General features: G+C 44.0%; 1 protein-coding gene across 2 annotated transcripts; it reads left to right on the top strand.

Moving 5' to 3' along the window:
• Positions 1-298: 298 nt before the first annotated feature.
• On the top strand, positions 299-12,157 carry KCNV1 (potassium voltage-gated channel modifier subfamily V member 1). 2 transcript variants are annotated; one of them, XM_042036282.1, is made up of 4 exons: positions 299-474; positions 688-1,200; positions 2,970-3,496; positions 11,293-12,157. In XM_042036282.1, exons 2-4 carry the CDS (start codon positions 719-721, stop codon positions 11,802-11,804), a joined length of 1,521 nt encoding a protein of 506 aa, XP_041892216.1. In that variant the 5' UTR covers positions 299-474; positions 688-718; the 3' UTR covers positions 11,805-12,157. The 2 variants fall into 2 exon arrangements, with proteins under 2 accessions (XP_041892216.1, XP_041892215.1); XM_042036281.1 differs by having other exon boundaries at positions 299-1,200.
• Positions 12,158-13,611: the final 1,454 nt, after the last annotated feature.

The raw sequence follows: 13,611 nt of genomic DNA, 5'->3' as shown, positions 1-13,611 counted from the left end.
CCCCCCGCTGCACATGACCCGCCATGGAAAGGCGCTGGCGCTGCCCAGAGGTGTGGAACCGGGAGAGCGAGCGGAGGCAGCCGGCCGGGGGCGGCGCAGCCGGGCGGCGGGCAGGTGAGGCGGGCCGGGGGCGGGGAGCGACCGGGCGGGCCGGGGGAGGCAGCCCTGCCCAGGCGCCCGGTTCGCGGCGGCTGCCCCGGCGGGGAGCGAGCGGCGCGGGGCTCGGCTCCGGCCGCAGCAGCCCCGGCCGAAGTTCGAGCGCAGGGCGGGAGGGGACGGACTGGCCGGCGGCGCGGCCGCTCGGGCTGCTGTCGGGGCGCTCCCGGAGTCGCCGCTGAAGCCGGTGTTCCGTGTTGTGTCGTCCCGGTTGGTTTCCCCTACCCCGACCCAGCGGCTGGAGATGAGCTCTGAAGCGGAGGGGCCGTCGCGGGCGGATGGTGCCGGTGCGGACAGCACGAGGTGACGCCGCCTCAGGTACCGTGGCTCCTTCAGCATCCTCGCGGGGGCGGGCGGCGCTGGGCTGTGCAACGCCCGCCTGACCTCCGCCCAGCTGGAGGCACCGCCCGGAGGCAGCGGGGACGCTGCGGGGTGCCTGGGGCAGCAGCCGGAGTCAGCATTCCCAGCCTGGCTCGGCCGCCCCACAGGCGGGGCAGGCTTCTCTGCAGCCGTGTTGTGGTTTTGATCCAGGAGAGTGTGGGCTGCTGCTGGCAGCTACAGGATGAAGTCGCCTCCCTGCTGCATGTCTCTTTCTTCCCAAGCATCCTTGGAGGAACCAGGGAGTAGCACATCCCTGGGCTCGTTGGACTCCAGTGTTTTCTCCAGTGAGGAAGATCAGGGACCCCTGATCCAGAGGGTCATCCCCTCTCTGGACTGCTTTACTATCAATGTCGGAGGCAGCCGCTTTGTGATGTCCCAGCAAACTTTGTCTTGCTACCCTGACACCCGTCTTGGCAAACTGGCAGTAGTGGTCTCTGCTGCCCGGGATGTGGCTTCTGGCCTCCTTGAGCTTTGTGATGATGCCAACCTTGTGGAGAATGAGTATTTCTTTGACCGGAGCTCACAGGCATTTCACTACATCCTGAATTACTACCAGACAGGGAGGCTACATGTCATGGAGCAGCTTTGTGCACTCTCTTTCCTGCAAGAGATCCAGTACTGGGGTTTGGATGAGCTCAGCATTGATTCCTGCTGCAGAGACCGGTGAGTTGTGGGAAGATGAGGCTTCCGGGATTGTGGGCTAGGTGAGTTCAGCAATGACTTGCATTCAGGAACACTCAGGTGAGAGGTGCAGCAGTGGGGATAGGTGAGGTAGCAGGGCATTTGGAAAAGTTGTGTGAGTTGAGCCCCAAGTGCTGCTCTAGCAGTGGATAGGTGTCAGGAATGGGAGAAGATATGTTGAGTGAGGTCACGGTTAACATTTGCTGTGGGAAAGGTTGTTGGTGAGGGCAGGATAGTGAGACAGGAACAGGGTCTGGAATGTCCTATAGTGGCTTCAGACTGTCCCTGGAAGCTCAAAATGTTTAAAAGGACAATGCCAGAGATGAAAAAAGGTTGTGAAAGGAGAGATGCCTCTTCAATCATTCAGTTTGAGGTTATCATAGAGGAATTAGATGTGGAGTCAGGCACGATGCTGGGAGTGTTAGGATCCTGCCCACCTGCACTTCAATTTTGAAGGATTTCCAAATCCAAGCTGTAGAGGCAGAAGGGGGGGTTGGTCACCTGCCAGGCTGAGTGTGGGTGGCATGGCTTCAGGAGGAGCCATGAAAGGAAGCATCGCACGTGGATGTAGCAGCTTACAGGGAGGGGGCAGGAGCAGCGGGAACATGGCTCGCTGGAGACAAATTATAGCAGGCACTTTAGGAATGAGGTGGGTTTTGACTGAACCACCCCCAGGATGTTTCTGTTAATTCTATTTGCAGTTAATTTTTTCCACCATATTTAATGTTAGCTGGTTTGGGTTTTTTAGTATTGAAGAAATGAATTTTCTAAAGAGTGTAACTGCTATTTATTTATAGCAGTTATGTCAAAAGTATTAGAAGGAAACAAAGAAGTAATCCCATCCCAAAAGGATGGAGGATAGGAGTTATCCTACCCTAGTATGGTTCAGTTCTTCAGCTGAGAAAGTTGGAGCCTAGCTTTCATCTCTTTCTTCCTTCTCTGGTAGGTGTAACTGAAAGCTCCTACTACTTTGGTGATACACGGAGCTACAGACCTCTTTTACATATGCAGGACTAACTGTACTGGAGGCAAAATTGCATAAAACCTTTGTTTAAGGCTTGAGCTTTGCAGCAGTCAAAAAGAAAGATGGGAAAGAAAAATTTTTTTTCTGTGTTTACTTTGAGTATGCTTGTCTTTCACAAAATTCCACTGTAAATATACTCTTGCTCTGACAAAACACTCTATATATTTACAGTCTGTAAGTTTTACTCAGTACAAATGCTTGTCCACTTTGTGTGAGAGCCCATATATTTAAACAAAGAAAGGTACCTTGTCATCTTAGTGTGTATTGATCAGAAGTTCACCCGTGAACTGTATGGCTTTTATTATGCCTTCAGTTTTACTATTGCAAATATGGTTCAGTGTAATAAAAATGCAATATAATTAATCAAATTGAGAACTGTTTAAAAACAGCGCATCTGGTTGTGCCAGGATTGTTTCCTAGAATTCATGTTAGTCGTGCAGCAGATCCTACTGTGGTTAACGTGATCCATATAAATAAATTGCTATCAGTAAAATTACTCTGTATATAGAATGTGTCACTGATGGGAAATGGAGGAATAGAAGTGTATCAGGTCAGTGGAAACATGCTGCAGGGGCTGAATTAATAAAAGCCATATGCTTGATATTAGGGTTTTCTGAACTCACATAAGATAAATTTTAATGTGTATTCATACAACTTGCATAGTAAATGATAAGACAAGCATTTGCATATGGGTGTTAAAAATCTCTTGGGGGGTGTTCCTGGGCAGGTACTTCAGGAGAAAGGAGCTGAGTGAAGCCTTAGACATCAAGAAAGATGCAGAAGAACTGGATGCCCAAGATGAAGAAGAGGATTTTTCTGGTAGCCTCTGTCCCAATGTCAGACAGAAACTTTGGGAAGTTTTGGAAAAGCCTGGCTCCTCTGCGGCAGCCAGGACTTTCGGCACATTGTCCATGGTTTTTGTTGTTGTGTCCATTGCCAACATGGCCTTGATTTCGGTAGAGCTCAGCTGGCTGGCCCCACCACTGCTGGATGCCCTAGAGTACCTGTGCATTGCATGGTTCACGGCGGAGTTTGTCCTGAGGCTCCTGTGTGCACGAGATCGGTGTCGCTTCCTAAGGAGTGTGGCAAACATCATAGACCTCCTTGCTATTTTGCCTTTCTATATCACCCTGCTGGTGGAGAGCCTGTGTGGTGGTGAGAGCTCGCAGGAACTGGAGAACGTGGGGCGCATTGTCCAAGTGCTGAGACTGCTCAGAGCCCTGCGAATGCTGAAGCTGGGAAGACATTCAACAGGTACATTTGGCCATGGCTATGGTACTTCTCAGTTTCACTGCCTGCAACAGTTGTCCCTGGGCACAGTCCTCCATTTTGTGTGCATTTCTGCCAAAGCTTTTTTACACAATCTGTTAAAAGTAATGGCTTGTGAAAATCTTACTTTTGAACATTATAACTGAGTGACAAGGGCCTTCTCAGAAAAATTTTTGCTCTTCATAAAGCCTTTTATATTGTGTGCATTGAACATTTACAAAAACAGACCTCAAAGGTGCATTTTGTAAATCATCCACCAGTCATTCACAGTGCAATGAATTTTAAAACATATTTGAGTTGATTTTATTAGGCAAGAAGCAAAGATCATCAGCCCACACTTTTTGTATTATCCAAGGCCCACTAATGACAGCTGTCACAATTTGGCTTGTTTAAAAGTATATGCAAAGAAATATATGATGATTTTGTCCACGTCATAGATCCTGAAAACAACCACAGTGGAGAATGTGTCAAGGAAACTGTTTAAAGCTGAATCTTTTTAGGTGATGGGTTGAGGGGCTCTCTGGCCCCATTGAACCCACCAGTATTCCTGTGGTATTTGGAACCCATCTTGGGGCTGCTTAGGCAGTGGAACCTAGGTGCAACACAGATCAACAGTTCCAGGTTCAGCCAGCGTTCACCAATTGGTGTGAGGCCCTGAGTGTCCAGGCACTCCCGACGGATGCAGGAACAGCAAGCAGGGGTGGGGTAGAAGGCGAAACGCATTTCTGTGAACCATCTTGTTCACTCTCTTTGGTGAAAGAAAGGCATAAAAGTTAATATTTTCCAGTGGGAATTTATCAGAGGAAGCTGGAATTGATCGAAAAGTCTTGAATTTCCACTTGTGTTTCCCCTGATTTTATTACTACTTCATGGCATGTGCATGCCTGGCTATATGAAAGAATAAAAGCTGTCTTGGCATTTTCAAAATAATTTGATTATGTTCCCACTTAAATCAGTGAAGAATATGGTGCTGAGTTTGACAAGAGAAGTGTTCAGCCAACAGTCAGAGCTTTGAAAGATTAGATTGTCATAGTAAGTCATAGTCTCTGTCCTGCAATATTAGCCTGTTCTGAAGACAGTAGTGATTGTTCTTAAAATGCATCTAATGTGCCCTTCCAGGATTTCCAGACATGAAGCAGGAATGGTTTGATGCCTGTCCATATTTTTGGAGAGCCCTCTCTGTGAACTGGCCCTAATTCAGCAGGAGCTATAGTGTGCTCACAGCAGCAGAATGTGTCTTCTTTTGTTCCCACTGAAGGGTAGCAAACCTGCCTGCCAGTGGCAGGGAGTAGCTTTGATGCTACTCATAAGCATAATCAGAGTGGTTTGGGAAGTATGTTAATCTTACTCTCTACCCTAGATTATGCCTCTACAGTCCCTTAGAAAACAGTTGAGAGAAAACTTAGAATGATTCAGTCTGGCAATGTGTTAGTTTTCCTTCGTTATAAGTTTTGCAGGGTTTGGTAGAGGTTTTTTGCAAGAAAGGCTTTTACCCAGTTTTGATGGTAGTTGTAATGTGAATGCAATCCTCTCTAACTGTGTTTTGAAAATAAGAAAAATATTTGATCTCATCAGGGCACGTTTGTGCTGACTAATAAAATGGTCATTCAAAAGTATATTGTTTCTAGTTAAAAAGTTTCCAGTTTATTGCATTTTACTGTTACAGAATGAACGTGTTCATTCTGCCACTCAGTTTTGTGGCTTTTTCTATCTACTTGAAATCAGATGATTCAGATATTTGTATAACTGCTAACTTCAGGTATACATACTTCAAGGATGGTCTAAACACTTAGCTCTATTTATTCTTAAGTTAATTATTCAGTATTTACCACAGCTTATGTCACAATATTGAGTGACATGGAATTTAATAATACCATGTTAGGTAGAAGTGAATTAATTATATAAAAATGTAGTATACTGATCTGGAGGTGTGCTTTCTTCTTTTTACTGGAATCAAAATGCTGGTTTCAATGTACAAGAAGCAATACATGTCTCAATTTAAACCACTCGGAGCAGTGTTACCATCATTGTGTTGTTTCTTTGGTAGGTCAGTTGGTGCCTACTTAGGTCCAGAATGGTAAATCAAATTTGTATAATTAAAGTGTAGAAACTCCCTGTTCTGATCTTCTCTCTGAAGAAGTTTGTTAATGTGCTTCTTGATACATCCTTTACCACAGCTCCTAATGCAAGATGAGCGCCATGTGTATCATACATAGAGACCATCCTCCTTGCATGTACCTAGGCAGCCCTGATAAACCTCACTGTTCGGGGGTGGCTCTTCAAACTCCTCTGCTCTCTTGCCTGGGATCTGACAGCTGCCTTCCAGTGAAGCTTCTCTCCAATTCCTACACTCTCAGACCAGACAAAGCTTCAGGCACTGCTCAGTTGTTTCATGTGGCAAGATGAATGCAAGAGCAGAAGATTTGTGTCTGCAGGCAGCAGCTTCTCTTTCACCAAGCAGGGGTGTTCACAGCCACAAGGAAAACATCTCTGCGGTACTGTGCAGAGCCGTAGGAAAGCTGGGATCACAGCAGCAGCCTGGCCCTGCTGTCAGAGGCAGAAATGAGTGAGGTGAAAAAAACATCAGTTCTTTTCTTCACTTTCAAGAAGTAGCAACTTAACCCTTCCTATGGGACAAGGACAGGAATGAAAAAGAAATTAAAAAATTAATTTCTGCCCCTTTGGAAGCTGAAGCCAGCTCACTGGAGGGATGTGATGCCTAGAAACACTCAGGCTAGACTGATGTGAGTGTGTAGTTACTTATACAAAGTACTATACTTCACTGAGGAACCACTGAGAAATCAGTAGTACCTCAATCCATAAAATGTGTAGCTAGAGGGCAAGACTACTCTTCCAATATAGCTAAAGTATGGATTTTAGTAGCTTCAAGAATAGATGAGAACTGGAGCTGCATTTTTCATGTTCTCAGATGCTCCTCAGCTGTTGCCTTCCTCCTGGGGCCATGTTTTCTGTGAAGCCTTGCTGGTCCCCTCTGGGAAGCATGCACAGAGGGACTTCTTGAGGAGAAGTAGGGCATGAGCGTCTTACTTGTGATGGGAATGAGCGTATATTTGAGAGAAGACCATAGCATATTTCAGGCTGTCATGCCTCTGGAGTCATGAAAAGTTGAAACTTCAGCACTTTTTGTGTCAAAACTTTAGGGTTATTTAAATGCTGTATAAATCGAAGCTCCTGAATATCAGCTTGTATTGCCAAGTCACTTTGGACAAAAGAGAGATAGAACTTGACCTGCATGGCAGAAGTGTTTCCCCTTCCTCCTTCCAGGGATGGGGCTCCTTGCCAGCCTCACACCAACTCTGTTACAGCACCTTAGCACCTTCCAAGCATGAGTAACCAAGCTGTCACAACGCCTGGCAAGGAATTCTCATGAGAAGCTGTAAGACTTGCTGAGGTGTCTGTGCTGGAGCAGCCCTAGTTTGACCATGTGCCAGGGCTCAGAGGCATTTTTAAAAGGTAGAAAGTAATACAGTAGTATACTTTATACATGTCATTACACCAATTAACTCCGCTTGGAATGAGCTGTGGAATCCAGTAATTTCTCTGATTCATAGATTTGCTTTAAAATGTCTCCTGATTTCATCTAAAGATGTGGAGAATTATATCTTAATTTTAGATGAGTATACTAGAACTAAGAATAATAAAAAGAAAAAATCAGACCCTGAACAGTTAGAATAACTGATCATAGGAAAAATGAGAATATCATCATTGTGATACAAAGAGTCAACAGTTACTGTTGACTGTTCCTCCTTACTTTATCTATTTTGTGTGAAAGTTGCTTTTTTTTTTAGCTATAATACTCTAAAGATGCATCATAAGGTGCAAACCCTGGCTTGTGTAGTATTCATTTATGCTTTGAAAAAAAAGTGCTACAGGGTTAATAATAAACTGTACCTTCTTCCTAGCTCACCTGAATGGATTTACTCTTCTGCCTCGTTCAGTAGGAAGTTTTACAGGGCAAGGGATCACAGTATCTTCCTTGGAAGATGAGAATTTGATCTGAGTCCTTGCAATTATCTCACAGAGCTTTTGCGCTGATGATAGTAGTGTTTCCAAAATATGGAGGCAGTCATATTGACAGAGAAAAGATTGCACTGATACATCTTACTCCCCTTGTGTTAAAGATTTAATCTATATCATTGTAATAAACATTCTTCAGATCATAGTTACAGTAAGACCTCAATATGGGTAAGTTCTTTACTGGAGTTGGTAGTAGATAGCATTGGAAGAAAACCCCAACATTGCCTTCAAACTCTGCTGTGTACTTCCATCGTTTGCTGTACATAAACCTTTAAAAGCCATTAGACCTGCAGGGGAATAGAACGAGCCAAAACCAAGAAATTTTAACATCTTGTAGTTTGAGACTGTGGAAAAATCAAATTGCTTATAACACTTATGAGCATATGAAGTCTGCAAGCAGGGGCAGAGCCTCAGTAAGCTGTTTTGCAAACACGAGTTTAGTGAGAAGCATACCCATGAAGGGTAACTCATAAGCATTATGTTTTTCTCATTTATTAGAGAAAACATCTCACATTTTTAAAGAACAGTGTTAAAAACTAATCCAAAGTGATTCAAAAGATAGTTTCAGTCTCCTGTGTGTCTCAGCTGAATTGATACCCTGTTATCTTCCTTCTTTGTTTATGCGTGCAACATTTATCCATTGTACTATTTTTGGAATACTTTCCTGCTTGCTTTGTGGGGCAGTCTAGCCTTGAAGCAGCAGCTCTAACAGGAATATAGGGGGTTACAGAGAGTGGTCCTGAACTCCCTGTGCAGCTCGTGGGTAAAAGGACTGATGTAGTACATCAGTCAATTAACAGGATTCCATGCTTGCATTGAAAGGCTTTGCTATCTTGAGTTTGGCACAAGTGCAGCTGTTACTGGAAAACTGTATTTGTTTTGATGTCTACAGATACAAGATAATGATAGGGTTTTGGGGAGGAAAGAAGGGTTGAAGAGAGTCTGTGACAACTATAAAAGGATTGAAAACAGTCCTTAAAGAAAAAGTTATTGAGTAAGCTGTACTGGGGTCTAAGCATTCACATGGCAACACAAATTTGGTAACTAAGGGCTCCTTGGTCCAAGAGAAAAATAGGACAGTGGCTGTAAAACAGAGGCTTGGTGCATTCAGGCTCCAAGTATAAAGCAGGTGCTTTTAGTGTGTTTTTAAGTAGTTTAGAATAGTGCTAGATCTTCTCTTAATAAATCAAGATAGTTTAGTTTGTCTAAGTTATATGTGTACATAGTTCAAATCATAATGAGGAGGATTTCTGTGCTCTGTGTTAAGAAAGTAAGAGATGATGTCAGAGGTTCAGTCTGACATGGTGATTTATTTCTTTAAATCACTTTTTCCCAGTAGTGTTTAGAGCAGCACCTCTTTTTAGCCTCCCAGGGTCGGTGCCTCATTAAACCAGCAGAAGTGCTGGTGGGAGATGTGGTGGCCGGAGGCCATCATGAGCATGGTGACCATGAAATGAGAGAGTTTTCAATTAATGGTGAAATGAGTAAAGAGGTCAACAAAACCTCTCACTTGGATTTCCAGAGGGCAAGATTTAGCCTGTTCAGGACAGTGGTTCAGAGAGTCCCTTTGGAAACAGCCCTTCAAACCAGAGTGATCCAAAATGGCAGGATACTTCTAGAAAGAAATTTTAAAGTCTCAGGAGCAGGCTGTCCCTATGTGCCTAAAGACAAGCCAGGGAGGAAGAAGGGCAGCGTGGATGAACAGGGAGCTTCTGCCAGAACTCAGAGAAGAAAAGAGAGTTTATGACCTTTGGAAGAAGGAAAGGAAGTTGGGAAGAGGAAAAGGATTCCATTAGGTCATGTAGAGAGAAAATCAGAAAAGCAAAAGCTCAGCTAGAACTCAATCTGGCCACCACTGTGAAAGGTAATAAAAAGTGGCTTTATAAATACCAACAAAAGGAGGGCCAAGGAAAATCTCTGTCCTTTTTTGGACGTGGAGGGGAACGTTATCATCAAGGATGAGAAGGCGGCTGGGGTACTTAATACCTTCCTTTCCTCATTGTTTAACAGAGGGACGGTATCCTCATGGCAACCAGCCCCCTGAGCTGGTAGACAGGAACCGGAAGCAGAATAGCCCCCTTGCCATCCAAGAGGATGTAGTTAGTCACCTGCTGTGCCACTTAGACACTCACAGGTCTATGGGGCCACGTGGGACTCCCCCTAGGGTGATTAGGGAGCTGGCAGAAAAGCTTGTCAAGCTGCTCACCATCATTTATTATCAGCCTTCATTAACCAGGTTGTCTCAGGTAACTGGAAGTTGGAAAATGTAATGCCCATCTACAAGAAGGATCAGAAGGAGAATCCAGGGAACTACAGCTTTCACCTTGGTGCTGGGGAAGATTATGGGACAGATCATTTTCAGTGTGATCACACAGCCTGTACAGGACAACCAGGGGATCAGGCCCAGCCACTGTGGGTTTAGGAACAGACAATTCAGCCAAGGCTTGAGCATCCTGATCTTTTATGACCACATGGCCAGGCTGGTGGATATGGGAAAGGTTATGAATGTTGTCTACTTGGACTTCAGTAAAGTCTCTGACATGGTCTCCCACAGCACTCCCCTGGAGAAACTGAGAGCCTGTGGCCTGAACAGATGCACTGTTTGCTGGGGATAAAACTGGCTGGAGGACTGGCCCCAGGGAGTGTTAGTGGATGGTGCCACATCCAGTTGGTGACCAGTCACTAGTGAGGTCCCCGATGCTCAGTATTGGAGCCAGTCCTGTTTAATATCTTTATTGATGATCTGGATAAGGGAATTGAGTTGTACCTTCAGTCAGTTTGTAGATGACACCAAGTTGGGTGGAAGAGTTGATCCACTGGAGGATAGGAGGGTTCTGCAAAGGGATCTGGACAGGCTGGATAGATGGGCTGAGACCAACAGTATGAGGTTCTTTAAAGGAAAGTGCTGGGTTCTGCACTTGGGTCACAACAACCCCATGCAGTGCTACAGGCTGGGGGCAGAGTGGCTGGAAAGCTGCCCAGTGGAAAAGGATCTGGGTGTGCTGCTGAGCTAGCTGTGCCTGAGTGTCAACAAAGGCCAATGCCATTGTGGCCTGGACAGTGTGGCCGCATGGACTAGGGAAGCTATTTATCACCCTGTACTCAGCACTGGGAGGCTGCACCTCAAATCCTGTGTCCAGTTCTGGGCCCCTCATGACAAGAAAGACATTGAGGTGCTGGAGCCTGTCCAGAGAAGGGCAATGAAACTGGTGAAGGATTGAGAGGGTAAATCATATGAGGAGTGGCTGAGGGAGCTGGGGTTGTTTAGCCTGGAGAAAAGGAGGGTCAGTGAGAACCTTACTGCTCTCTACAAATACCTGAAAGGAGGGTGTAGCCAGGTGGGATCAGCCTCTCCTCCCAGGCATCAAGCAACAGGAAAAGAGCAAACAGCCTCAGGCTGTGCCAGGGGATGTTCTGGTTGGACATCAAGAATTTCTTCATGGAAAGGGTGGTTAAGCATTGAAATGGGCTGCTCAGGGAGGTAGTGGAGTCACAATCCTGGAAGTGTTCATGAAACAGCTGGATGGGTCACTTGGTGCTATGGTTTAGTTGACAAGCTGGTATTCAGTTAAAGGTTGGACTCGATGATCTTGGAAGTGTTTTCCAGTCTTACTGAGTCTGTAATTCTCAAGACATGTTCACCAGCATTCAAAGAAAGCATAAAGCAGTCAGCCTTTAAGTTTTGCAAAGTTGTGATGACAGCTACACGAATCAACCTACTGACAGCATTTCTTGTCTTTCAGGCTTGCGGTCTCTTGGGATGACTATTGCTCAGTGCTATGAGGAGGTTGGCCTTCTGCTTCTTTTCCTCTCTGTAGGAATCTCTATATTTTCCACTGTGGAATACTTTGTTGAGCAAGGTGTGCCAGGCACAACTTTCACAAGCGTACCTGGTGCTTGGTGGTGGGCAACAACTTCCATGACAACAGTTGGTTATGGTGACATTAGACCAGACACTACCATTGGTAAGGTAGTAGCCTTTATGTGTATACTATCAGGAATACTGGTTTTGGCTTTACCAATAGCTATAATAAATGACCGGTTTTCTGCCTGTTACTTTACACTGAAGATAAAAGAAGCCGCTCTTCGGCAGCGTGAAGCTTTAAAGAAGCTCATGAAGAACTCATCCAGCGATTCAAATATCAATGTTAATTTGCGAGACATATACGCACGCAGCGTCATGGACATGCTGCGGTTAAAGAGCAGAGAGAGAGCAAGTACAAGGAGCAGTGGTGCAGATGAGTTTTGGTTTTGACTTTGGGTCCAATGATTTTTGGTTTTGACTTTAAAGTTATTTAACCTTGTATAGCACATAGACTACTTCAGAAATTTAGTGTTAAGCATCTCTTTTTTTATTATTTGCCATATAGTGTATTTGCTTTTCCAGGTGGAGTTTTACTTACTTGGACAGACTGAAATACCTATTGTATACAAAAGGTAGAATTCATAACATGGAATCTCTCCAGGAACTCTAAAACCTGCTTTCAGAACTGGATTGTGGTGGGTGAGATGGGAAAAAATGGATCCACAGAAGTAAAACAATGATGCAAGCATTTGTCTTACCTAAATCTCTACTAATGTATAATAATAAAGTCTTGGTGAAAATTGCCAGAGTGTTTTGAATTTTAAACATCTGGGGTTTGTATTTGCACTTGGGAAACAAAAGTCAAAGTCATTAAGGAAAACTGAAAAGGGAAGCCTAAGAAAGTGAAATATTGAATAAATGTAGGATGACAATCCTGTAACAAGTTTAATCTTGATCCCCTTTCTTATCCCCATCTGCAACCCCTTTTGCCTGAAGAAAAGGTTATTATTCTGGGGCAGTGTGAGGGTTGAGGGGAAGGAGGTGGGGGTGGGTTTGGAATTTCCTCATTTGCAGAGAAGCAAGGGGCTACCATATGTATAGTGGGTATTAGGACGTAGGTGGAAGTATCAAGGAGATGCAAGATCTGTAGCAAAGTATAAAACAGTCATGAAATAAGTGCCATAATATAGAGCATCCTCTGTAGTTGCTTCAGAAATTGCAGGAGCTAATACAGCCTTTGCCAATACAGAAGTAATTTACAAACTTAGTTTGAACTATCCTTTCTCTATGTGTTTTGATTCCCATGACTTATTTGTGTAGTTAAGCAGTTTTTGTGCTCAAGTAAAGTCACCACTGGATAGCAGAAGAAACAAATTGTAAAAGATAAGAAGCTAGTGATTTCTCTGTCTCCCATTAAAATTGTAAATGTTCCAAGTGGACCAGGTTTTTAAAAAGTTAGTTATCTTCAGATTCATTATTAGAAAAATGCTTCATTAAAACATTTTGTTTCAAAGGAAAAATGAGCACTTGTTGGACTGAATGCTTACTTTATGTAGTCATCAAAGTAAAAACCTAAAATAATCAAAGGTATTTTCGGTTCAATTTCCCACCACCCACCTCTCCAGTGGCCCAATATCATTCTTAGCAAACAAAGCTTCTCTTTAAAATAATTTCACTGATCTATACTATGCATTGTTATATGCATAGAATGCATATAACTCAGCTAGTAGGTTAAATTTAAAAAGTCACAAACCTCTCACATTTCACATTTTTTTTGGGCAATATAAACACTAAAAAGATAAATCTATTAACTGTGGATTATTTAGCTTTATGTATTTATGTACATAGAAGGCTTAAACTGCATTTGAGAATACATGAATGGGGAAAATAACCTGCTTTTAATAAACATTGAATAATACTTGTTTTGAAACAAGAGTGTGTTTTTCTGTCATTCCCTGTAAATAATGGTGTAAATGTAATGCAGCCACCAAGATTTTCAAGGCACTTTGATGCGAACTGCGCAGCATTTTAGCATGAAACTTCTGATTTGTCAGCTGGCATCAGTCAGCGTTTTGATTTGGGACCAGTGCAGCACACGGAGCTGTCACCAGGGTCAGAAGGAAGACAAAAACGCTGGACACCGCCAGAAATTGCCTAGGTGTGAAAATCTGTAGGTCATCTTCACTGTCTGTGGTAAACAAGAGCAACTGTGTTATCACAGTGTTCCCCTCTCCCCAGATACTGTATGAATCCATCA

Source organism: Corvus kubaryi, unplaced genomic scaffold (genome assembly GCF_017639235.1).
Source record: "Corvus kubaryi isolate FWS band 111438036 unplaced genomic scaffold, C.kubaryi_AGA036_p1.0 37385, whole genome shotgun sequence".
Lineage (NCBI taxonomy): Eukaryota > Metazoa > Chordata > Aves > Passeriformes > Corvidae > Corvus > Corvus kubaryi.
The sequence above is the reverse complement of the archived record's forward strand: the minus strand, read 5'-3'. Positions and strand labels throughout refer to the sequence as shown.